Source organism: Talaromyces atroroseus (genome assembly GCF_001907595.1).
Source record: "Talaromyces atroroseus strain IBT 11181 chromosome Unknown scaffold_1, whole genome shotgun sequence".
NCBI lineage: Eukaryota > Fungi > Ascomycota > Eurotiomycetes > Eurotiales > Trichocomaceae > Talaromyces > Talaromyces atroroseus.
In genome coordinates, this window is record NW_017971433.1 from 2,099,760 (window position 1) to 2,121,243 (window position 21,484).

The window sequence follows — 21,484 nt, forward strand, 5'->3', positions numbered from 1 at the left end:
TAGTAACTACGTACTCGTGCGTGTTTAGACTTTCTTCGACCATTTTTAATTTCACTGTTAGTGTCGATTGCTAGCACCGCAGCACCAGTGTCATGGCCACGAGGCCTCGTTGGCAGTATAATCGGCCGAGAATCAGGCAGCAGATACGTACGTGGTGGTGGCAGTAGTAGACGACGCAAGTAGGGTTAGGAAGACCAGATCAGGAAAGAGTTCTATTTTGTCAGTCAAGCACTTACTGATGCTAGTGTCCCAATTACTAGATTTGAGTTTCTTGTCTCTACGTATCTGATAAGTGAGCAATTGCCTAAGCATGTATGTCTATCTCACTGCAGGCTTAGGGAATTGCTGATCGTAGTAGTGTCTTGCAATGTTCCTTGTGCTGTAATTGCTTTACTTGATTGCCGTGTTCATTATTGACCTCCTTATTCTCCAGATAAGTCTTGAGATGTAAATACTCCCCTCGAAAGGTATCTCAACGGACCAAAGGAAGTATTTAATTGCAATATTTCCGCTTGCTTAGTTACCTCGGTATCTTCAAGAACTAAGACACCGGATGTTCGAATTAGATAGTTGGATGCTAATCTATCTAATCTTGCACGTTACTTACTTTTTTTTTTTTTTTAATGACAAAAGAATTGTAGCTGCTAGATTCATGGAAGTATGCTTATAATGCTCACTATATTTGGCTAGACATACTATGACTTGCTGAACCCAATATAGCGGATAGTGATGTAAAATGCATCGCCGGGCAGGACTACAAGGTATATCTGAAATCAGGATGCTCTGTACCCAACTCATCAAACGCCTTGTTCCTATTCACCTCATACCAGGCGGGGTCTTCCTCGATACGCGTGACTTTCTTCTTGTTCTGCGCAAAAAAGTAGCACTCAAGTACGGCCACAACAAGTAACAAGGTCGCTAAAAGAACGAGCGTAGCCAAAGTCCCATTGGCGTATCGTGGCGGGTTGATATATGTGTAGCTCACAGCTAAGCCGCCCACTTGCCCAGCAACGTTCTGCAGTGGGATAGCCATGGCACGGCGTGATAGTCCAATAGTATTGACGTAAACCCAAGTCAGCATGATGGGGATCAGGGGGTAGTTCCCTAGTGAAATCAGAGCGAGGGCGAAGAGACGAGGACCAGATGCGTCGGGAACAGCATAAAGAATGGCAAAGCCCACCAAGGCGACAGTGGCAAGGCCGAGGACGAAGACACCTCGGCGCTGCGTGCGGTCACTGACAAAGCAGAATAAATTCACCGACAAGAAGCCCAGAACTGCATATGGAACCGTTAGCAGCTGACTGCGGACAGTGCTGTAGCCGAAACCGTTGATAATAGACGGGAGAAAATTGCTATATCCCGACGAAGCCCAGATAACAACAAAATAAATCAGACACATGCCATACAGCTGTGGCTGCGCGAAAATGGTCAATGAGCCTCGCAAAGTGACCTTTTCACCTGGTGTGTTGTACGCTCTTCGAGTGCGTTGTAGAATAAGTTCTTTTTCCTCCTCGGTGAAGAACTTCTTCACTTTCTCAGGCCGGGAAGGGTAGAGCCAAATCATAACGCACCCAAAAATGATGGGGAGCACGCCTTCAACTAGGAAAAGCAGTCGCCATGGCTTGAGCGTTGAAGTAGCGTTTTCTTGAATACCATAGGCAATGAGACCATTGAAGCAGGTTGCGAGGACGCCGAATGAATACCATATGCCAGCACGGACAGCGTACTCCCGAGGAGTATACCACATGGTGAGATAGACGCCATTGATTTCTGTGATGCCTTCGGCAGCACCAATGATGATGCGCAGAATACTCGGCGCAAGCATATTCTTCGAGGTCATCATCAGAATGGTAGCTGCTCCCCAGACCATGTTCGCCAGGCCAAGGATCAGATACGGTTCAAACCAGCGAATAGACAGACCGCCGATTGGTTGGAAGATGATGTAGCCCACGTAGAAGATGGCGAGAACTGTGGAGAAATCTACATTGGAAAGATGATTGTCGGCTTGGAACCCAGACAGCTTCGCATTGCCAAGGTCGCCGCGGTCCATCGACGAAAAGAAGTAGTTCAAGGTACATAGAGGAAGGATGAGGAGGTCAATCTTCTTCCGAACCTTCTTGTCCCGCAACTCTTCGTCCGGGGTGAGTTGAGGCAGGACAGAAGCCTCTTTGTCGAGTTGTGTGGTTGCTGTTGCTGTTCCTCCGGAGTACTCCACGTAGAGGACATCGCCATCGTTCTGTGAATGGCCCATGATTGCAGACTACCAACCATATACCGGCCGGAATATTGCACTGAAGTTAATGAAACAGAGGTCCAGTACGAGGGATCTGGAGTACCTTTTATAGCTGACATCCCACTCCATTTTGAAAAGTGAAGTCTGTTCTTCCAAGTGGCTCCAAAATCCGGGGGACGTTGAACTTTTCCTGAAAAAGCGAGATGACCTTCTATCGCAACTGCGAAACACATTCGCCTACGGCCTTTTCTGGTTAGTATGAAAGTTTAGTCCAACCTTACGTGCATTCAACAGTGTTTAATTTGCCATTCCTTCCCCCGCATAATCTCTATTCCACTTTCGCAGTTGCGAAACCGCACCGCAACTCCGAAACTGGCCAATTTAGTGTTGACAAAGCGTACATCTCACGGGACAAAAATCCCGCAATCAAGGATGGAGGGGGAATAAATCCAGCCTTCTTTCTACTACGAGAGAAAGAAACAATAAATACAAGGACAGAAAGTCAAAGTCATGGCTTCCCAGATCGTTTCCGTTGAACAAGTCCCCCCGGAGTTTCTTGAAGAGCTTGGTCTCGTAGGACGCATTCCCTCGAGCCACTGTCTCGCAGCTCCCCAGTTCTCCTATTACCTTTACATCCCTCGAGGATACCGCCAGCTAGACACGCTGTCTCTGATTGTGCTCGTCCATGGCAGCGGCCGGAATGCTTATCAGCTGCGAGAAGAGTTCGTCTCGTTAGCCGAACGCCGGGGCTGTGCTGTCCTATGCCCTCTATTTCCGACGGGCCTCCTCGACCCAAACGATACCAACAACTACAAGATGGTGAAATACGGAGACGTTCGTTACGACAACGTCGTGCTCCGGATGGCGGACGAAACACATATGAGATATCCGCGCATCGACACAAGCCGCTTCCTGCTCTGGGGATTCAGTGGCGGAGGCCAATTCGTCCATCGCTTTGCTTATCTGCACCCGGAGAAGCTGATGGCTTTGGCGGTTGGCGCCCCCGGAACCGTGACGCTGCTCGACCCCGAGTCGGAGTTCCCCGGCGGTATCAGCAACTTCGCCGCGGTTTTCGGGACGGAAGTGAACCTGGAGGCCTTGAAGGCGGTGCCGACATTGTTTGTGGCAGGAGATGCTGATACAGGCAGTTTTCATGCTGTCGCCCGCGGGCGGACTATACCGGCCGGATATCGAGGACGATATGGAGAGACGCAACGTTTGGAGAAATCTTGGGCTGACGCTGGCATGCAGTGTGGTTTTGTGACTGTGTCAAGAGCAGGTCATGAGGAGTCGAAGATGCTGCCTTCTGTGAAAGATTTCTTTGAGAAGAGACTGGCAGAGGTTTCCGATGCCACAGACCATGCTATGCTCTAACTGAATCTCGGGTGTCAAATAGAAATTTTTCTATGTAAAGGAGCCTAGACCTCTTAGTTATTTGGTATTGTACGTTGTGTTGAGATAATCAAGGTTTTTTAAGTTGGAAGTAGAAGAATCCATACTAGTTGTGGTTCGTGGTATGTAAAATCTCTCCGCGCAATTACTTCTCATTCTCTTCCGTTCCTCATCCACTTCAACCATTCCTTGTCATCGACATTTTTCTTCTCTCCCAATGGACTCGACATTACCACGAGCCAAGTCCTGCGTCGAGTGCCGCCAGCAAAAAGTCCGCTGCGATCGTGCCGAGCGACAACCGCGGCCGTGTACACGATGCACTCAACGACAGTTGCCGTGCAGGTACGAGCCCTACTTCTCTCGCACTCGACGGCGGCGTAGACATGGCTCCAGCGCGCACCGCTATACACGGCCAACTAGCAGCGTGCCATCTAATGTCTCGGAAGACGGTCCTCTGTACATAGGGACTGAAATTGCCATCGAAGACGTCGTGCTTCGTGCTCCCGAAGTCACTGATCTCTTCACATACTTCATCACCAAAATGCATATCCATTTCCCCTTACTCGGCACTCCCTCTCCAACAGCAGACGCCATCCTACGGGCATCGCCACTTCTGTTCTGGACAATCATGGCCATTACCAGTAGTTTTCAAAACCGGCCTCTCTATCGCACCCTTCAGGGCTGCGTGCGACGACTGGTTACCCGGACGCTATATCCCTTTTCAGTCTGTCCAGAAACCTGCCAGGCTCTCTGTTTGCTGTGTCTCTGGCCCTTTGAGGCAGTTGAGCCAAACGATGACCCGGTCTACGCATACGCCGGAATGGCGACCCATTTCGCCCTGCAGATGGGCCTGCACCGTTCTCAGCATTCCAACGAGTTCAAAAACATCAACAGTGTGACAGAGCCATATCGATCATCCCCATCAACTAGGTTACTCACCTGGTACGCCTGCGTCTTTGTAGAGCACCAACTCGCGAGCAAGATCGGTGTCCCAAGCGGCATTCGAGATTGCCATCAGTTGCAGCAACAGCTCAGCAGCAAGAACATAGCTCTTGACAATGAGCATCCACCTGCACCACTTCTAATTACCCAGCATGTTCTTCTGGCGTGCTTACGAGAACGATTTTTCAATGCCATTGCCTGGGATGGTCCGTCCTCAAGCGGCCTGACGGAACCCATTCACCGTCTCAATTTACTTTCCCTCTTTAGCAACGAACTCCAGCGATTCAGCGTCGACCAGGCCCCGCTGGAGCTGTTGACTCTAGCTCTATTGCATGCTAGCCATATCGCAGTTGGCGGATTTGCCCTTGCAGCAGACTTGGTTGAACTCAAAGCTCAGGCTACGGTCCGCCAGTTATTGATTTATCGGGCTGTAGACTCGGCTTCCGCTCTTCTTGATCTAGTGACTCCTCTGGCGTGGGAAACACTGCCAATTCATATCCTTCGCGCTGTTCTTCATGCAGGAGTAGTCGCAGGTCAAATCCGTCGTATACAGATTCAAGAACGCGAGCTTCTGAACCACGATCAAAGCGCCACCTATGGACAACTTTCATCAGATGCGTCAGATATGCAAACAGCCATAGACCTGCATACTATAATGCCTTTACCCCGACTGGAGCAGATCATTGACCGCTGTATCGGGCTGTTACAGTCAGTCGCCTATGGCAAAGACTTCCCTACTCGCGGTAAGATTGTCTTGGAAGCCATTCGAAATAATATTCGACCCCTTCCCTCTTTGCCCACTAGCAGTAGCGATCGCTCGACTCGTACAAACGGGAATTGGCAGCAGCAGCAGCAGCAGCAGTCGACGAGCGTTCCTGTCGGAGCGACACCGAAGTCCTTGGGCGTCCTATTTGAATCGAGGATGGCTGCCAATTTCTACTGGGACGCTGTTGAGCATGAAAAGGGCCGGCATAACTGGAATCAGGATGAGCAGGGGATTCTCCAAGAGGTCATGTCCCTGCTGTGTTGAGTATATGCCTAGTTGAGCCATATGTATCTAATAAGGAACTTTAAAATGGACTGGCTCTGTTCAGTAGTAGTATTAAAGCCGGGAATACACCCTACTTCGTAGAAGAATTTCATCATGTAGGTTCTCAAAGATACATTCAGCATGGAACACCCAAATTATAAGATCTTTTGTCAATTACACCCCAGCAGGCACAAGATGAATAGTGAGATATTCTAGAAGTATGAGTCCCAAAACGCCCGAGAGACAGCAGGGTCTCTTCAAACTAACTCCATGATTGAATAGACCCAAGCAATGCAAAAGACATGGAACACTAATCCCCAAATGAATAACAGGTTCTAAAATATTTTGAGAGAGAAGTCAAATATGTCGATACCGACAAAGTTTCAAGTATCCGTATTATTCCACAAAACATTGGTAGATCAGTGGTCAACATAGCAATTCTATCACTCGGTAGGCTGGATAACGTCTTGCTCGTGTGTAATATACCTAATCAAACCGCGAGCACGGTCTCGGGCTCAAGAAGGGAATTAGGGCAGATCATTTGTGTTGCATAGTTATGATATCGTGCAAGAATGTCTGTCTTGATCAGATTCTTTTGAGGACCAAAAGAAAAATGTGCCACAACTGAGGTTGTTTCCACCAGGATAGCTATTTTTTCATCGTTAGCATGCAGTTCTATACAATGGCTAGAAAATTGAAAGAAAAAAAAAAAAAGTACCTCGATTCAACTGCTTCGGTAGCACCACGGTAAGCATATCCTCGTCATCTTTCCCCTGCAGATTTGCAAGGTTGTCGATAAGATCGCTCCCTCTGATCACCATGAAATTAATGCTAATGCGACTGCCGCGCATATCCCACGTACTGACTGCTTCTTCGTCACTTCCATGTACCATGAAATACCGTCCCAGTCTCTTCTCCTCGATATTTTGCAACAACGAATAGTGCGCTTGTGCAGCCAACGGCCAATACTGCAAATTGGGGCCGAACGCATCATACTGCGACTGTGCAACGGGCGTCTGATACAAATAGCTGGAATTCCTCGTGGGGATCCAACGATGGCTGGGGACTCTTGCCCTGTCATCCACGCCGAAGAGCTCATAGAACTGTGTCAACTCGGGCATCTGCCAGTCCGCTCCACCCCATGTTGGAAGCTCCGAAGCACGCCAGGCGCCGTTCTCCTTCGTAGCTAGGCTGTCTTCCACTGGTCTAACTTCTGGTACGTAAGGATGCACCGCACCCATGTGGTAGTGCACCCAGCCCAAAGCGGGGTTATTCACGACGTTGGACGAGACCAACAGGGCTCTTGGATTATTAAGTAGAGTCATAACCAGGCGCGGAATGGCGCTTTGGTCGATAAAAACCATATCGTCATCCATCTTGAGATAGATCGTATCGGGCTCGGTGAATGCCTTCAGATAGATTCCCATGTAGCCGCCACTCTTGATTGGCAGATATGTATACTCGGGCGCCGTCTCTGCGATTTTCTCCCCGTACGCCATATCCTCGGGGACGTCGGTGTTGGCCGCCCAGATTACTTCATCCAGCCAGCCGCCGTTGGACGCCAGGTTTTTCTGCAAGTAGCATTCCAGCAACGAAGAGCGATCGCGACGGCCGTAGAATACTACGCCGACAACACGGAGTCCGGCGGGCTTCGCGAGAGGCGCTGCGGAGTGGTCGACATGGCTGGTGCCTTCTTCGGATTGGTGAATGGTGATTGAAGAGAGTTCAGGAGTGGGCGAGGGAGGCGAGGGCGAGGGAGTCACGATCGGATTCACTTTTTCCGCATTGTTCAAGTCCGCCGATGACGATGGGGAAAACGCGGTCGATGGCTGTAGGAGCACGTAGGAAAGAGACAGCAGCAGGACTCCGGTGACAGCCAGAAACACCATACAAGTCATGCGAGAAAACTTTCGGGGCGTGTCCATCCAGCGCCTCAAGGGCTTGAAATCGGAGAAGTCCATGGCGAAGAAGATAGATCTAATCGGGCCCTCCTTCGCTCATTCATTCCATGGTCGGTAATAATCCTTCAGCCAAGCGAGTAGACGGTTACTCGTGTCACTGGATATGCAGCAATACACATAATATATAATAAGCGCGAAATATGCCAAAGCGCCTAAAAAGGCGAGGGTTGGTAGATCGTGGAAGGCTGGGGGGAGAATTTGGCCGACGGTGGATCAGTTTAGGTGAAGCTTAGCTCGGAAGCGGCTCGTAATTTTTGAAGTATGTAATTTACGCCCTGCACGTATTTCTCGGCGGCATTTCCTGTGCAGGTTCAACGATTTGACTTGTAATGCCTAGTAACTCGCAAGTATTCTAGTATTTGAGCCGAAATTGCGACCGAAAATACGAGGCTACGCCATGATGATCTAACGTGGCGCTCGCCGTCAGCCAAACGGCGTCCGTGAAATTGCCCGCTTAACCATAAGCGGCTTAGTGTTTCTTCATAGCCGCATGGTCCCAGCTCTTGCGGCCCCTCGTTTCACTGCGCCTCACTCACTGTCTGCAACAGACTCGGAGGGTATCGATTTGTGTACGCAGTATTCGGAGCATATCTTATAAATAGACGATCTACAGCATTGTCCGATGTTCTGTTTCCAATGCTGCAGTTGCATGCTGCAACAGGAACCGCGATGCTCGCCTCCCATTGCCTGGAAATACGGAGTTGAAGTATATCCGATGGGTCTGGCTGCCTGAGGGCACCAATCGCATGCAGTGAATTACAATAGCGTCAAATATTAGATTCAGCCTATTCAGCCGCCTGGAACAAGCGCTAACTCGTTCTCCTAATGAATCTTCACTGTTCAGAATATCATCTTTGAATAGAGGCTTGCTTAACTTGCGATTTCTGTTGCATCGGCATCTGAGGCATAGTTACTTGCCAAAGTAGTTAGTGTGGAACAGATCAGCAAGTCAGCATGTGTAAGAATGGACAGTTCTAGCCCAGTCTGACGATGACAACACCTGGTCAGTAATTGTCATCTTCGTGTAACTGCATGAATGGCCCTGTCAAGGGTGGTGGTCACATTGCCTGTAATTTTGTTGATAGCCGTTGGTAACACGTCCGAGCCCTAATATTTCCGAATCAGGAAAGTTATGGGTGTGATTCGCGGACATATGGCAAGTGTACAAGCTGCCAGTGGAACTAACAATTGCACTATATTCTGTCTGCCCTTAACTCCTTGCGAGATCAATATTTCTCGCATATTCACAGGTCAGAAATACATCAAATAAAGTGTCCAGTTAATTTATCGAGATCGAGTCTGAAATAAGCCATACCATGACTAAAATGTTCCAGGTTGGTGCAACTTGACCTTTCCGAATACTATGGAAGGCGCCATTGGCAGTGTACCATTGTGCAAAGTGTCTTTCGTGGAACATTTGTCAGGCCCTCCATGGCCTTATTTCGAGTACATCGGTGCTCCATCGTCTGTTCTGGGAAGTACTTTCCCTCGATACCTTGGTGCTCATGATTCCACTTTGTTATTAGCCTCGCAGGCCAGGAATATGCTCTTAAGACTCCCTCTGAGAAAGGATTTTATTTCCCCTACATTTGTATCTTAATTAATGTCGGTGGGGTATAGAAACATGTCTAATGATGGGTAAGGCAAACAGAAACTCCAGGTCTGCCTCGTCTCATTGACACCGAGTACTAGGAAGATTCCTGATATCGAGGAGGAAATTATCAAGCTCCGGGGTGAGGTTGAATTCGTTGTGACTTACGAAACCTACATCAAGGGAGATCCGCGTCCAACTGAAGCGATCCTTCGAACCATGTCAATAAACCTCTTTCTGTGGGACGACCGACTACTAGTATCAGGCCTTCAATTCTTACGATGGAGATGTAGCCATGAATTCAAGCTGACAATCAAGCGAGAAGCTGACCCGGACTCTGCCATGGAGTGGATACTGCCATTTCAGCCCAGGTCAGATACCGGTTCAAGGACTTTGACGGCGGAGGTCGATATCCCGATGCGTTTTCAGGGAGTAGAAACAATGCTCGTCGAAATCGGTTCAAACGGTCCGATGCCGGTTTATGATATACGTGGTGTGGTGCTGGGGTTTCGAAACATGCACATTCGCATTAGGGCTTTTGGAGAGGATGAAGATTGTGTTCCGAAGTCGAGGCATGTTTACAAGGACGAGGCGTGGAACAGAGACTGCGAGATATTGGCTAGGCATCATCTCGACAGCTTACTCATGGACGGTCTCGACGGGTTATAGTTCATCTCTTCCCCATTTTTACTACTATTGTCGATGACTATACACTGAGTTTTGTTGAACGTTGAACATCTGAACTACGTCTAAGCGGATAGGAGTAGGAGAAAATGACAATTCTGATTAAGTGATCACCAGGAATGATCATGACTAGACTACTAGCTCCTTCTTATTCCTATTTATGCTTGCAATCCAATCTTTTACTACATTCCTGAGACTCCAATGAAACGTATCTCAAAACACATTTTACTGTTGGAACATTCCAACGGCCTTTGTACGCATATAATGCCTTTTGTTGCATCTCATACATCTCCCGGTTCGGAATGTCAAGGATGCTAGATTTGGACAGGCTTGCAACAAGTTGAATGACTGTAAATGTTACTCATTAATGACTGGTATTGACGATGACTTGTTCTGACTCAAAAAAAAAAAAAAAACAATAGAAAATAAAGGATTGAATTTTGAGGCTGCACTCTGGGTTTATCTCTTTCAACCTTTGTTTTTGAAATCAACTCAAATATCCTGGAGGACGAATTCTGTATCCACATTCTCTCTTGCTCACAACATATACTCTTCTGTGAACGATAAGAATCTTTTGGTCTGGAGCACAAAATGTCACTTGCAGAAGTGAGCCAGTCACACATCCAACGGGTCATTGCCCAGCTTGATAAAGAAGCATCTATTGACCCTAAATACCACATTACTGCCACTGGGCATGGAACCTTAACTGAAGGGCGAGCCCGTCCCAAACCCGAAGACCCTACTGCCACACGAGACTTCAAAGTCAAGATTACCACTGATCGGCCTGGCCCTGACAAACACCATTCACCAGAAAATCCGAAATCCGATGGCGCCCGAGATTACACAGTCGTAATCACCGCTCATCTAGAAGATCGCAAAACCAGAAAGAAGCTGGGATGGGCAGGAGGAGAGACATTTGAGCTCACATACATTCTCAACGGAAACAAGTACGAGTCTCGGTCCGTCAACTTCTATTTAAGCGGTAAATCAAAGAAAGACCTTCAATACAGGGAGACGATCCCGTTCCCTTTTAGTCGGAGTGACTCGGTTTTTGTTTATGCGAAGCTGAAAGCGAGCGCGAAGAGTCCAGTTTATTTCCATCCTAATCCGAGCAGAAATGATAAAGACAAGATAGAAAAACCAATCCGGTTTTACGCCAAGTTGAAGTGATTCCACTGGACACACAAACAGGATATGTTGCGCTGGATTCAGGGGTTGAGTTGAACACAGCACAATCACTAGGTCAGAGCTAGTCTACGTGTACCTGGGCCTGCTCGTTTATTTCATTTCTCTCTCCTCGATAGAGAATTCAAGGTTTTCTGACATCTAAAGGAGCCAATCTTAGTAGCGCCGATCTGCAGGCCGTTTAGCATTGAAGGTGGCTTTTAGCCATGGCGTATGGACACCAGCTAGAAGCGAACCATTCAATCCTTAATATTGGACTATTCAACTTACTTGCAAGATTTAGGCCGTAAGCATCTCCATTGTTGCGGTCATTGGCCGATCCGCATGTCCTGCCGATTAAACGCTATCTAGTAAACTGCCGCAAGTAGATAGATGTACGCTATACGCTCGCTATACGCTCGTAAGTACACAGTTCATCGGTCATAATCCTTGAATTCGCTTGGTTTTTATGGCGAAAGCTTCCCTTATCCTATGACGCCATGTATCAAGCTCTGTCGAGCAAAATCCAGCTTCATCTATACTCGGCATCAAGTTACGCCGTCTACATTAGGTTTTCTACGACTGGTACCCAGGCATTAAATACCTGCCTGGCTTCGCACCGCATAAATAGTTCTCATGCCTCGCTACAATGTCTCGGCAATGTCTTGTCAGTCTCGGTCTTGAGGAAGTACACTATTCTTTGGTATTCTCGTTCAACGACACCGATCTCTTCAATAAACATCTCAAGCGCTAGAGAGCAAACATGCCTCACCAAGCAGCCTTGATCCCCTTCAAGAAAGGTCGGCTTGAAATTGCTTCGGTGGAGTACACCAGACCCGGGGAGAACGAAATTGTGGTCAAAACTGCCGCCGTTGCTATCAATCCCCTGGACTGGTTCAAGCAAGGTTCGGGCAACCTGTTCGCCCCGTGGATCAAGTACCCTTTCGTCATGGGCAGCGATCTAGCCGGGGAAGTAGTCGAGATTGGCCCTGGAGTAACACGGTTCAAAGTGGGCGACCGCGTTCTCGGGCATGCTGTCGGCATGGACCAGCGGAGCAACAAGTCGTCCGAGGGCGCATTCCAGGAGTACACTGTCATCCGAACGAACCTGGCCTCTCCCATCCCAGACAATCTCTCATACGAAGCGGCTTGTGTGCTTCCGCTTGGCTTATCAACCGCTTCCTGTGGCCTTTTCATGAAGGACTATCTCGCCCTACGACATCCGACTGAGCAACCTCCGACTCGCGACAAGCAAGAGACCCTCCTCGTTTGGGGTGGCTCGACAAGCGTCGGCTGCAACGCAATTCAGCTGGCCACTGCAGCTGGATATGAAGTAGTCACGACTGCTTCACCGCGTAATCATGAGTCCCTCAAAAGACTAGGCGCCGTGGCGGCATTCGATTACAAGAGCCCTACTGTCATCGAAGACATCGTGACTACTTTTAAGAATCGTGTCGCAGTCGGTGCATTTGCCATTGGCCAGGGATCTTTGGGCTACTGCATCGATGTTCTCGCACGGTGCCGGGGGAGAAAATTTGTTGCTCAGGCGAGCGTCGACTTGCCCGCGAGCGGATTTCCACAGGGTATACTGGACTGGCCAGCGTTCGGCCTTCGAATGGGCGTGTCGGCGATGTCGCTCAAAACCAAGGGCAAGTTGAAGCAGGTGCATGCAAAATTCATATGGGGAAGTGACAATATGGCTAATGAAGTCGGAAAAGCCATTTACGAGGATTTTCTCCCACAGGCGTTGGGCGATGGCAGGTTTGTTGCTGCTCCGGAGCCCTATATAGCAGGAAAGGGTTTGGAACACATTCAAGAGGCGATGGATTTGAATAGGAAGGGAGTCTCTATGAAGAAAGTAGTTGTGATACTTTAGATATTATTTGTCTTCACATTCCCCTGGCTAGGTGGGTATCAAGCGCATTTCAATATAGTTATTTGAGTAATCCTATAAGGTCGAAGATCTCGTGCACAAATAGAATTATGATAGTGTTAGACCTGCCTGGATAAGCCCCAACTACCAAGGCAATCTAGACTACCTAGGTAGACAGCAAGAAAAGACTCAATAGCATGCAAGTCAACAGCCTCCACCGCATCCTACTCCGCCTGCGCCTCCAGCTCCTTTGTATTCAATGTACCTAAATCCAGTGCCATGAGACCTGGCCGTTGACGCGCAGGACGAGTTAAATGTAGACCCTCCACAGCTACCAGCGGCCATTGAAGGACTGCAAGCGCCTGCTATACAGTTACCTACCGCGTCCTTGTCCATGCTCATGCAACTAGGGTTATAAATATATGCGTCTTGGTGCAGCGGGAAGTCTTTCTCGAAGACTTCGAAGAGTGTTTGGCGTTGTGCTTGGTTTTTCTTTGCCTTTCTATACTGTCCACCGGTTCCATGTTCTTGCTTTTCGTGTTGCTTGATGATTTTCTCTAGTTCTTTTCGACGATTGCGGAACACTGGTCCTTGTGCTCTGACTGCATTGTGGGCAGAGATATGCGCCGCTGTTGTCTCTTCCAGCGTGCCATTCTTTTCTATCCGCAACTTTTCCAGTTGCTTACTGACCTGGGGCGCCAATGATAGTTTCTCGAGAATACCTTCTCCGCGCGTAACCTGGCAGTACCAACAGAGACACTCGCTATAGACTTGGCCCCCCGTAGCCTTGCGGTATTGCTTAACTGTCCATGTAAAGGAATCCGATAGCCGTCCTTCATCAATCTTATCATTGTGATCAATGAAGCGTATTGGCTTTTTGTGCTTCGTTGTTTCGATAGAATGAGTATAATATCTTTTCGGAGCCAGCTGGTGCGTATGCCAGACCAGATCCACGTCCAGCGTAGGTACGACCATCTGCGAGGGATTATCGACAATAATTTTCCAGAAAACATTGTACTTTGCCATAAACCTCTCCATAAGCTGAGGCAGATCACTCATTGGATATGAATGAAGCCAGTTCAACTTATGCATCTTTTGCACAAAAGTTCCCTGCCTAATGACAGCCCCGACGAGATCCATAGCAAAGATAGACGAATTGCCGCCCCAATATCGAGACATCATACGCCGTAAAGTGCCTCTTCCCCTTCCCTTTTCTGTCTGAAACATGTCGCTATTGGCCAATTCCGAGTCCATGTCGAGAACCTTGATCTTCATGTTCCGCCGATATAGATTTGTGTGGATGCCATCTGCCAGTTTGCGAATAGAGCGACATTTTGTCCCATGTTTGTCCAGGTATTTGATAAAATCCTTTCCAATAGCCAAAAAATAATAATTGGGTGTTAGTTGGGCCCATCTTGCTCTCCATTTCTTCCTGTTCTTGACCACTCCGTCGGGGTTGTAAACTGTTCCAGGGAGAGGTAGCTGTCTTTCGATCAAGGCTATATTGTCATTCCTAAACTTTAGCACGGGCAAATAGTCATGATCTAGAGTCTCCTCGCAGCCAGAGCATACGATGTTGAATGACTTGTCTGCGTAGCCCTGGGCATAATCGAAGCCACCCGGTACCCCATAACGCTCTAACACTGTGGGATCGAACATGTTGATAGATGCCGTGGTCCAGAGAACGCGTGTTTTGCTATGGCACAGGAGACATTCAACTGTATGTCGAAGCGAGTCGTCGAGGTTGTCCCATTTCTTGTCCGTGCGACTGAGCCATATCTTTTTGGCTGTTTCGCCGGGGTCGTAGGAATACTTTTCGTCCTGATCGAGAGTAATGCAGTTGGAAACCAGATCCCATGGGAATGGAGTCGCCCATAGATTCATTTTGGCCTGTCTGAAGCAATCCTCCAAATAAGCGCGAGGATTGAGCATGAACGAATGCCAAACCATGAGGACGTCTGCGCGAAAGCTAATGAACCAAGCACTAAATAAGTTGGGACGATGCTCATCTTACCTAGAGGTGGTAATTGATCCTTTGTAAGTACAATCCTTGCATCTTGATCCAACGTTAAAGGATCCATTTCAAACCGCTTCAAGGACATGACTGTGGGCGGCTCCTTATACGTCGGCAGGGTCAACCACCACTGCGTGAAACGATCGACAGCACGAGAGACATACACCTGCCATCTCTTCTCTTCGACACGAGACTTGATTGTCGCATCCTCAAGCAAGGGACTGTGCTTTTTCGGCTTGTTAATTTTGAATAACCCGTCCTTGGTCCTGATGGCATGTTGTAACTGCGCTAGGACAGCGAGAAACTTAAGATGAGCAATACATTCTATCGATGTAACGGTGCTGGGCGCATCATAGACTTGACCTGAATTGCCGGGGAGTGATTCGGAATCTGATGAGGAGCCGTTTTCTTGGTGATTCATGTCATCTTCTTCTATAACCGGTGAGACTGGGGCAGTATATTGTTTTTCCATTGTTGCGGACGAGGAAGCGATGGTTGAGATTGATTTACTGCTCAAACAGCAGACATGCCAGCCTTTATCTATGCATATAGCTGTCTAAGCAGTGCAAGGCGTCAAAGAGTGACTGCCGTTAGGGCTTTAGACTTGTGGCGGCGGTGCTCCCCGATTCGGCTATTATTTCCGTATCAGGAAAACTTTGAGCCGCATGCAATGAACTATGGGTATGTCTATCGTGAATGAGGCTTGTTCTTCTGTTGCTTCTTTCCGCGGCGCAGCTTGGTCAGGATGGCGCAGCACAGTTCAGCACATGGCTTATCAGTCAAAAAGTTCGTATAGCCGAGTGCTCGTTCTGGGATCCGAGTAGGTTTGCCGGCTATATTACAGAGCAAGTTTAGTAATATATCCTGATATAAGGAGCTTGGAAGCTTAAAGCCATGTGCTATTAACTATGCTTGACGTTGATTTACATACCTATGTACCAGAAAGGTAGAACAGACCTGCCACGTTTATCTATCATCCTAGAGAGTTACGAGCATGTCCTGTTCAATTCGAATACCAACGACAAATTGTTGAATTATGCTAAAAAGCGAAGACTTTCAAGTGCATTTCCCTCTTAATTTCTGTCATCCATTACCTACTATTCATTAAGACATCAGATGCTCTGGACTTTCAATCATCATTTAAACTACATAGGTACCTAAGTATCCGTAATATATATATACATCTCTCTCTCCCGATGCCGAGCTAACAGAAGACCTCGAGAACAGCAAAAGCCGAGAATTCAAGTACTACTACCACTACCTAACCTAATGGCTAGCTCGACTTCACCCGTGACCTAATCGGGGATGTGCGTAGTTAGCTGATCGTCAAGCAAGTCGATGCCAAAATGCGGGGAAGCAAGAATCCAGCGTTACACGTGATTTCGAAAATTCCACAGGAAAATTCAGAAATTGACGCAGATTCCAAGGCGCAAGTGGCGGTCAATGCCCACCTTGTGACCGGAAAGCCCCTTTTTTTTTTTGCAGATGATTATGCAACATACGATGTTTAGTGACTCGACGCTTGACTGTTGACTGTTGACTGTTGACTGTTTGACTGTTTTATATCATCATGACTCGGTAATGAGACCGAGGCAGACCAAACCGTCACATATTCTCCAGTCATGTTAGTGGCGCACAGAACGCAAGGGTCGTTCTGCTAGTGATTTCGCTATGACGCGCCCTGTGATGCATTTTTTGCCTTCAATAGTCGGGGATCTATATTCGATAGAGTCATAGACCGATAAAATATATGCGGTGGAAAACAGGGTAGAGGCTTCTGGGCCTTCTCCACTGCCAGCACAACCACGGATCCATACAGTAAACGAAAATCCAATATTGTACCAAATGTAGCCATTGTAGTACTACAGCTGCTTACTGCTAAACACACCGCCTTTCACTTGTTCTTGTTCCCAAGTTCCGTGTATCACTCAACTAATCACTACCGGAACTTGGGAATAAGAACACCAAGTCGTTGCATAATGCTAACTACCGAGGCCAGTTAGGCAGCCTAATTGATTAGCAAGAACCAAATAAGCTCTGACTACTCCGTATTTACATAGTACTAACTAGCAAGTTACCAGATCCGTGAGCAGCCGCCGACCTATTTCTTAGCGAGACGCTGGCCTGTTTTAGCGGCTCCATCGCACCCCAGGCTGCCTGGTTCAATTCGCCGGGCTGGAAATCAGGCATGATTCATAGGTCGTCCCTCGCGCCCTTGATTGGACTCTGCCTTGGGGTCAGCGTGAGTGCATCTGAAATCATCTGAATAAAATTATGCGCCTTAGGTAGGCAGCGAGCCCGAGCCCAAGCCCAACGCAATCGGCACGTACTATATCCGCTGAGCCACAACTCTCACCACCAGTCTAACAGGAATCCGCCTGCCTGGAGCTGATCCAGACCCATTCTAAGTTGTCTGACAAGTCGGAAAGCGCCGGAGAATGGGCTAACCTAGTGTTAGACGGACGAATAAGCCTATTAATAAGTAGCATTCTAACCCTATGAAGGGTGGCCTTGGGCCTTGACAAAAAGCTTAGCCGACGTGAGGAGTAGCACTTGGAGCCCTGGAGGGAATGGCCGGAATTCCTGGTCATATTTGAGCTGTCTTATTTTGTCTCCGACTTCCATTCATTCGTATGACATTCGACTCTCCAGACACTATAAAACATTCCTTCCATGGCCGAGCGCGACTCGCTGCACACCGCGATTTAACAGTAACCTCGCCTTGCCCGCCCTCGCCCACGTCTTTCCTTTCATCATGGCGGACAAGCAGGAGGCCAGCCTGTTCGACTCGTCGTCCGACGACGATGCCAGCTTTGCTGCTGCAGAAGAAATCGGCCTTTTGTCGAAGAAATCCTTGTCGAGGTCGCATCGACGCTCGTCTTCGCTGCACGTCTTTGTCTCGTCTACTAAACGGACATTTGGAGAAACCGTGCAAGATCTGGATTTCGTTCACAATGCGCTGGCTATCGCTCTGCTTGCAGTGCTGTGGCATTCATTCTCTTTGGCCATTTCTATAGTAAGTTCTTTATCTTCAATACTCTTGCGCCGCCCCCCGCGACATACACACAAATCTGACAAGACGGGTCTATACAGTACAACAAATACATGTTCTCCGGAGAGATCATCTCTTTCCCCTTCCCTATCTTCATGACCAGTCTTCATCAGGCCGTGCAATTCGCCCTCGCCTCTCTCTTCCTCTATCTCATTCCTTCTCTTCGACCCCAGCGACTGACACTGCCGCCGTCTTCCGTCCTGCCCGGTGTCGATCCCAAGACCGGAATGAGCATGACACGCTTTTATATCATACACCTCATCCCGACAGGTGCCGCGACCGCATTGGACATGGGACTGGGGAACATGTCTCTTCGATTCTCGTCGCTCACCTTCATCACGGCCTGCAAGTCATCCGTGCTGGTCTTCATTCTACTCTTCGCCTTTCTCTTCGGACTAGAAAGGCCCTCCGCGAGGCTGGTCCTCATCATCGCCGTCATGACCGTAGGTGAAGTCATGATGGCTCTAGGCGAAGTAACCTTTAGCGTGGCCGGCTTCACGCTCGTCACCAGCTCAGCATTCTTCTCCGGGTTCCGATGGGCATTGTCGCAACTGCTCATCCTCAAGCACCCGGCCACATCCAATCCAATCTCCATGCTCTTCTACCTAAGCCCCGTTGTATTCATAACTCTCATCTCACTTTCCCTCTTCATCGAGGATCCAGCCGAGATCCTCGAAGCGTTATACGCGCTTTCCAATGCCTGCGGTGCAAAGACCGCAATTGCGCTGCTGCTCCTGCCGGGCTGTCTGGCGTTTTGTATGGTGCTGTCTCAGTTTGCGCTCCTGCAGCGCTCGTCGGTGGTGACGCTGAGCGTGTGCGGCATCCTGAAGGAGGTGGTTATTATTGGTGTGGCCGGCATGGTCTTTGGCGACCAGTTGACTCCAATCAATATATGCGGTGTGTTGGCTATATTGGCCAGTGTGGTTGCGTATAATTATCTGAAGATTAGCGCTGCGAGACACGCTGCCAGAGAACGGTATGCCAATGAAAAATATTCATGACGTTGATATATTCATGTACCTAGAAATCAGAAAAATCCAAAAAGAAAGAAAAAAAAAAATTACAAACTTGATACCTATTTGTTACATGTACGTACTATTTATGTTTATTCTTCATTATCTAGCGTATCTTTCTTCCTATACACATGTCTTCACCGGGGCTACAAATGCATATCGCTCCTTAAAATCCTCCAGCCACATAGCATTCTCAGCAATGGTCTGATGCCACGGATCATCCCCGTCATACACAAAGCGGCGCGCTTGATCTTGTATCTCCGTATCGCTTGGTAGCCTACCTTCCTCTGCAAGCGTTGCATTAATGTAAGTAACCAGCTGTGCTTCGAAGGAGTCAAAGCAGGAAAGCGCCTGTGTGGCAGGATAGGTGTACTGGCTGGAATATATCTTCTCTGACCCCGTTGACATCGACGACGTCCTTTCCTGATGACTATCCTGCTTTCTGGCGGACGGTATCGATATCGATATCGACCCGCTAAACGGGGAGACGGTGCTCCGCTCATGGTGGATTAAGAACGGCGGCATGCTGTTCTCAATAAGTCGGGAGATGTGCGGCTCAAATCCCCAACCTCCAGACCAATTGGCCATGGTGTGGCCCGCGCGGAAATGGCTGGCTAGGTGGTCGATGCGGCCTTGCCAGGTTGTGAGTTGCTGGTCACAGAAGCCACAGCGGGAGCGGACGTATTCCGGTGTGCGTTTCCATTTGCTCATGCTGGGGGTGAATCGGCATCCGTGCACTAATCGGAGGTGCTGGCGTAAATGGTCTTTGCGGTAGTATGTTCGCTCAGAAAGTGGCCGGTCGTCGCAGGCCAGGTATCGGTGGGTGCGTAGATGGTCTTCTGTCGGGCTTGGGGCGTTGCAGTATGCACATTTCGGTTGAGAGCCGTCCTCTGGCTCTTGGATTATGCTTCCAAATGGTGAGCAGGTCCATGACTCCAGCGCGAGATGAAGTGATTTCTCGTGCCGAGACCAGTCGTACTTTGTCTTGAAGCTATCGGTGCAGAATGTGCATTGGAAGGTCTTTGGAATGTCGCCGCGAAGGATATTTGAGCCACGCAGTAATGGGTTGGTGCGTCGTTTGCGCGCTCGTCGTCGGTATTCGGTAGTACTTGATCTGCCGGAATGTGTTGACTGGCCGGAATGCTCTGACCATGCTGCTGAGTCAAAGATGTCAGAGTCAATAGATGAATCTGATGGATCAGGATGGCGATCTTGGATAGATGAGCCCGTAGAAACGGAGTCTCCGCGAGAGGCAGATCGTGTGCTTGTACATGAAGCGTTGTAATACTGAGTATCAGAGTGTGATAGTGCTTTTGCGATGTCGCTAACGAGCGCTGCTTCATGCTCCGGCGGCGAATTCTCCCATCTCTCCATTGGACACATGTCTTCGAGCGGAGTAGCGGGTGTGTAGAGGATGTCTCTGACCGTTGGTGTAGGTGGCCTTGCCGGTATATTCTCGACTGTGGATGCGGCTGACAACTCGAGCGACAAGGCACTCAACATTCCTCCTGCTCGATGACTAGCAGCACCTCCACCACCAAAGGCTTCATTGCGCCTTTTTGAGTGTGAGAACCAGTTCCGGATCTGCTCAGGCGATAGCCCTGTTTGCTTTTGCAGTTGACTTATATCATGCCTTGTTGGTTTGATGGTCTCGCCGTGCTGGATTTTCCAGTCTTTGAGAGCGCGGAGACTCTGCTTTGTCATTCTCACTGCCAGTTCAGGGCTGCATCCTGACATATCTCCGTACTCATGGAGCTTGTCATTTGTAATGGCTATAGCATCAGGGGCTGAGAAAGACATCGTATCAAACAGCTCGTCACTGATACCACCACCACCGCTGCCGCTCGCCGGGGTTATACCACTAAGCTGTGGCTGTGACCAATATGACTGCTCGAAGATAGAGGTCATTTCTTCGTGCGAGTTGCTACATCTACTAGAGGGCGACGTGTCGATCAATGTCGACTGCAAATTTGACCAGTCATTCGCGGCATCCTGAACGAGGTGGTCATCATAGAGCAAAGGCTCGCAAAAGTCCGATTGCAAAATGCCGTCTGCAGGCATTATGTTGCAATGTATTGCCTCGAGTGTGTCCGTTTCATCTTGCATTTCTGTTGCAAAGATGAATGGATCGTGGTTACTTTCCATTGTTGCTCCAAGCGAGTCATCCAGTGGCACGGCTGAGCTGTGTTCTACCCATCTGACTGCCTGTCCATTAAAGCCGTGGCCTTGCTTATACAATAACCTCGTTTGTACGGAGTGGCATACGCAAGATTATCGATTAACCATAAGCAGAGGAAGAAACTATTTAGAGTTGACGCTTTGAGTTGATATCCCGTGACTTGTCTAGATAAGGGCGCAAATATTGACCCACTCTGTCGCTCTGTCGGAATGCCTTCATCGTCTTGAAATTTTCTCGAAATAGACTACAGAGTAGCCCTCAGGCCTGTACAGTATTTCACTCGGCAGTTCAACGAAGTCGGGGGGGGGGGTTATGGGTCCTACATATACAAACACACCTGGCTTACAAAGAGTGCT

The 21,484-nt window shown here is 48.7% G+C and overlaps 10 protein-coding genes across 10 annotated transcripts, besides 1 other annotated feature; 6 read left to right on the forward strand and 4 right to left on the reverse strand.

Annotated features, from left to right (window-relative positions):
- Positions 1 to 754: 754 nt before the first annotated feature.
- On the reverse strand, positions 755 to 2,251 carry UA08_01807 (hypothetical protein; the record flags this gene model as incomplete). The annotated part of the gene is made up of 1 exon (XM_020261511.1): positions 755 to 2,251. The coding sequence occupies one exon, from the start codon at positions 2,249 to 2,251 to the stop codon at positions 755 to 757; it is 1,497 nt and encodes a 498-aa protein (XP_020123435.1).
- Positions 2,252 to 2,743: 492 nt separating this feature from the next.
- UA08_01808 (hypothetical protein) lies at positions 2,744 to 3,607 on the forward strand (the record flags this gene model as incomplete). The annotated part of the gene is made up of 1 exon (XM_020261512.1): positions 2,744 to 3,607. The coding sequence occupies one exon, from the start codon at positions 2,744 to 2,746 to the stop codon at positions 3,605 to 3,607; it is 864 nt and encodes a 287-aa protein (XP_020123432.1).
- Positions 3,608 to 3,842: 235 nt separating this feature from the next.
- On the forward strand, positions 3,843 to 5,597 carry UA08_01809 (hypothetical protein; the record flags this gene model as incomplete). The annotated part of the gene is made up of 1 exon (XM_020261514.1): positions 3,843 to 5,597. The coding sequence occupies one exon, from the start codon at positions 3,843 to 3,845 to the stop codon at positions 5,595 to 5,597; it is 1,755 nt and encodes a 584-aa protein (XP_020123433.1).
- A 490-nt stretch (positions 5,598 to 6,087) lies between these two features.
- On the reverse strand, positions 6,088 to 7,558 carry UA08_01810 (hypothetical protein; the record flags this gene model as incomplete). Its single annotated transcript, XM_020261515.1, has 2 exons — positions 6,088 to 6,245; positions 6,316 to 7,558. 2 exons carry the CDS (start codon positions 7,556 to 7,558, stop codon positions 6,088 to 6,090), a joined length of 1,401 nt encoding a protein of 466 aa, XP_020122969.1.
- Positions 7,559 to 9,182: 1,624 nt separating this feature from the next.
- Positions 9,183 to 9,818, forward strand: UA08_01811 (hypothetical protein; the record flags this gene model as incomplete). The annotated part of the gene is made up of 2 exons (XM_020261516.1): positions 9,183 to 9,196; positions 9,251 to 9,818. The coding sequence occupies 2 exons, from the start codon at positions 9,183 to 9,185 to the stop codon at positions 9,816 to 9,818; spliced, it is 582 nt and encodes a 193-aa protein (XP_020122968.1).
- Positions 9,819 to 9,880: 62 nt separating this feature from the next.
- Positions 9,881 to 10,138: a repeat region (Identified by RepeatMasker using a combination of RepBase library and repeat library created with RepeatScout).
- Positions 10,139 to 10,424: 286 nt separating this feature from the next.
- Positions 10,425 to 11,003, forward strand: UA08_01812 (hypothetical protein; the record flags this gene model as incomplete). Its single annotated transcript, XM_020261517.1, has 1 exon — positions 10,425 to 11,003. The coding sequence occupies one exon, from the start codon at positions 10,425 to 10,427 to the stop codon at positions 11,001 to 11,003; it is 579 nt and encodes a 192-aa protein (XP_020122971.1).
- Positions 11,004 to 11,760: 757 nt separating this feature from the next.
- Positions 11,761 to 12,873, forward strand: UA08_01813 (hypothetical protein; the record flags this gene model as incomplete). Its single annotated transcript, XM_020261518.1, has 1 exon — positions 11,761 to 12,873. One exon carries the CDS (start codon positions 11,761 to 11,763, stop codon positions 12,871 to 12,873), a length of 1,113 nt encoding a protein of 370 aa, XP_020122970.1.
- Positions 12,874 to 13,074: 201 nt separating this feature from the next.
- On the reverse strand, positions 13,075 to 15,356 carry UA08_01814 (hypothetical protein; the record flags this gene model as incomplete). The annotated part of the gene is made up of 2 exons (XM_020261519.1): positions 13,075 to 14,828; positions 14,885 to 15,356. The coding sequence occupies 2 exons, from the start codon at positions 15,354 to 15,356 to the stop codon at positions 13,075 to 13,077; spliced, it is 2,226 nt and encodes a 741-aa protein (XP_020122965.1).
- A 2,283-nt stretch (positions 15,357 to 17,639) lies between these two features.
- Positions 17,640 to 18,937, forward strand: UA08_01815 (hypothetical protein; the record flags this gene model as incomplete). The annotated part of the gene is made up of 2 exons (XM_020261520.1): positions 17,640 to 17,900; positions 17,978 to 18,937. 2 exons carry the CDS (start codon positions 17,640 to 17,642, stop codon positions 18,935 to 18,937), a joined length of 1,221 nt encoding a protein of 406 aa, XP_020122964.1.
- A 135-nt stretch (positions 18,938 to 19,072) lies between these two features.
- Positions 19,073 to 21,094, reverse strand: UA08_01816 (hypothetical protein; the record flags this gene model as incomplete). The annotated part of the gene is made up of 1 exon (XM_020261521.1): positions 19,073 to 21,094. The coding sequence occupies one exon, from the start codon at positions 21,092 to 21,094 to the stop codon at positions 19,073 to 19,075; it is 2,022 nt and encodes a 673-aa protein (XP_020122967.1).
- Positions 21,095 to 21,484: the final 390 nt, after the last annotated feature.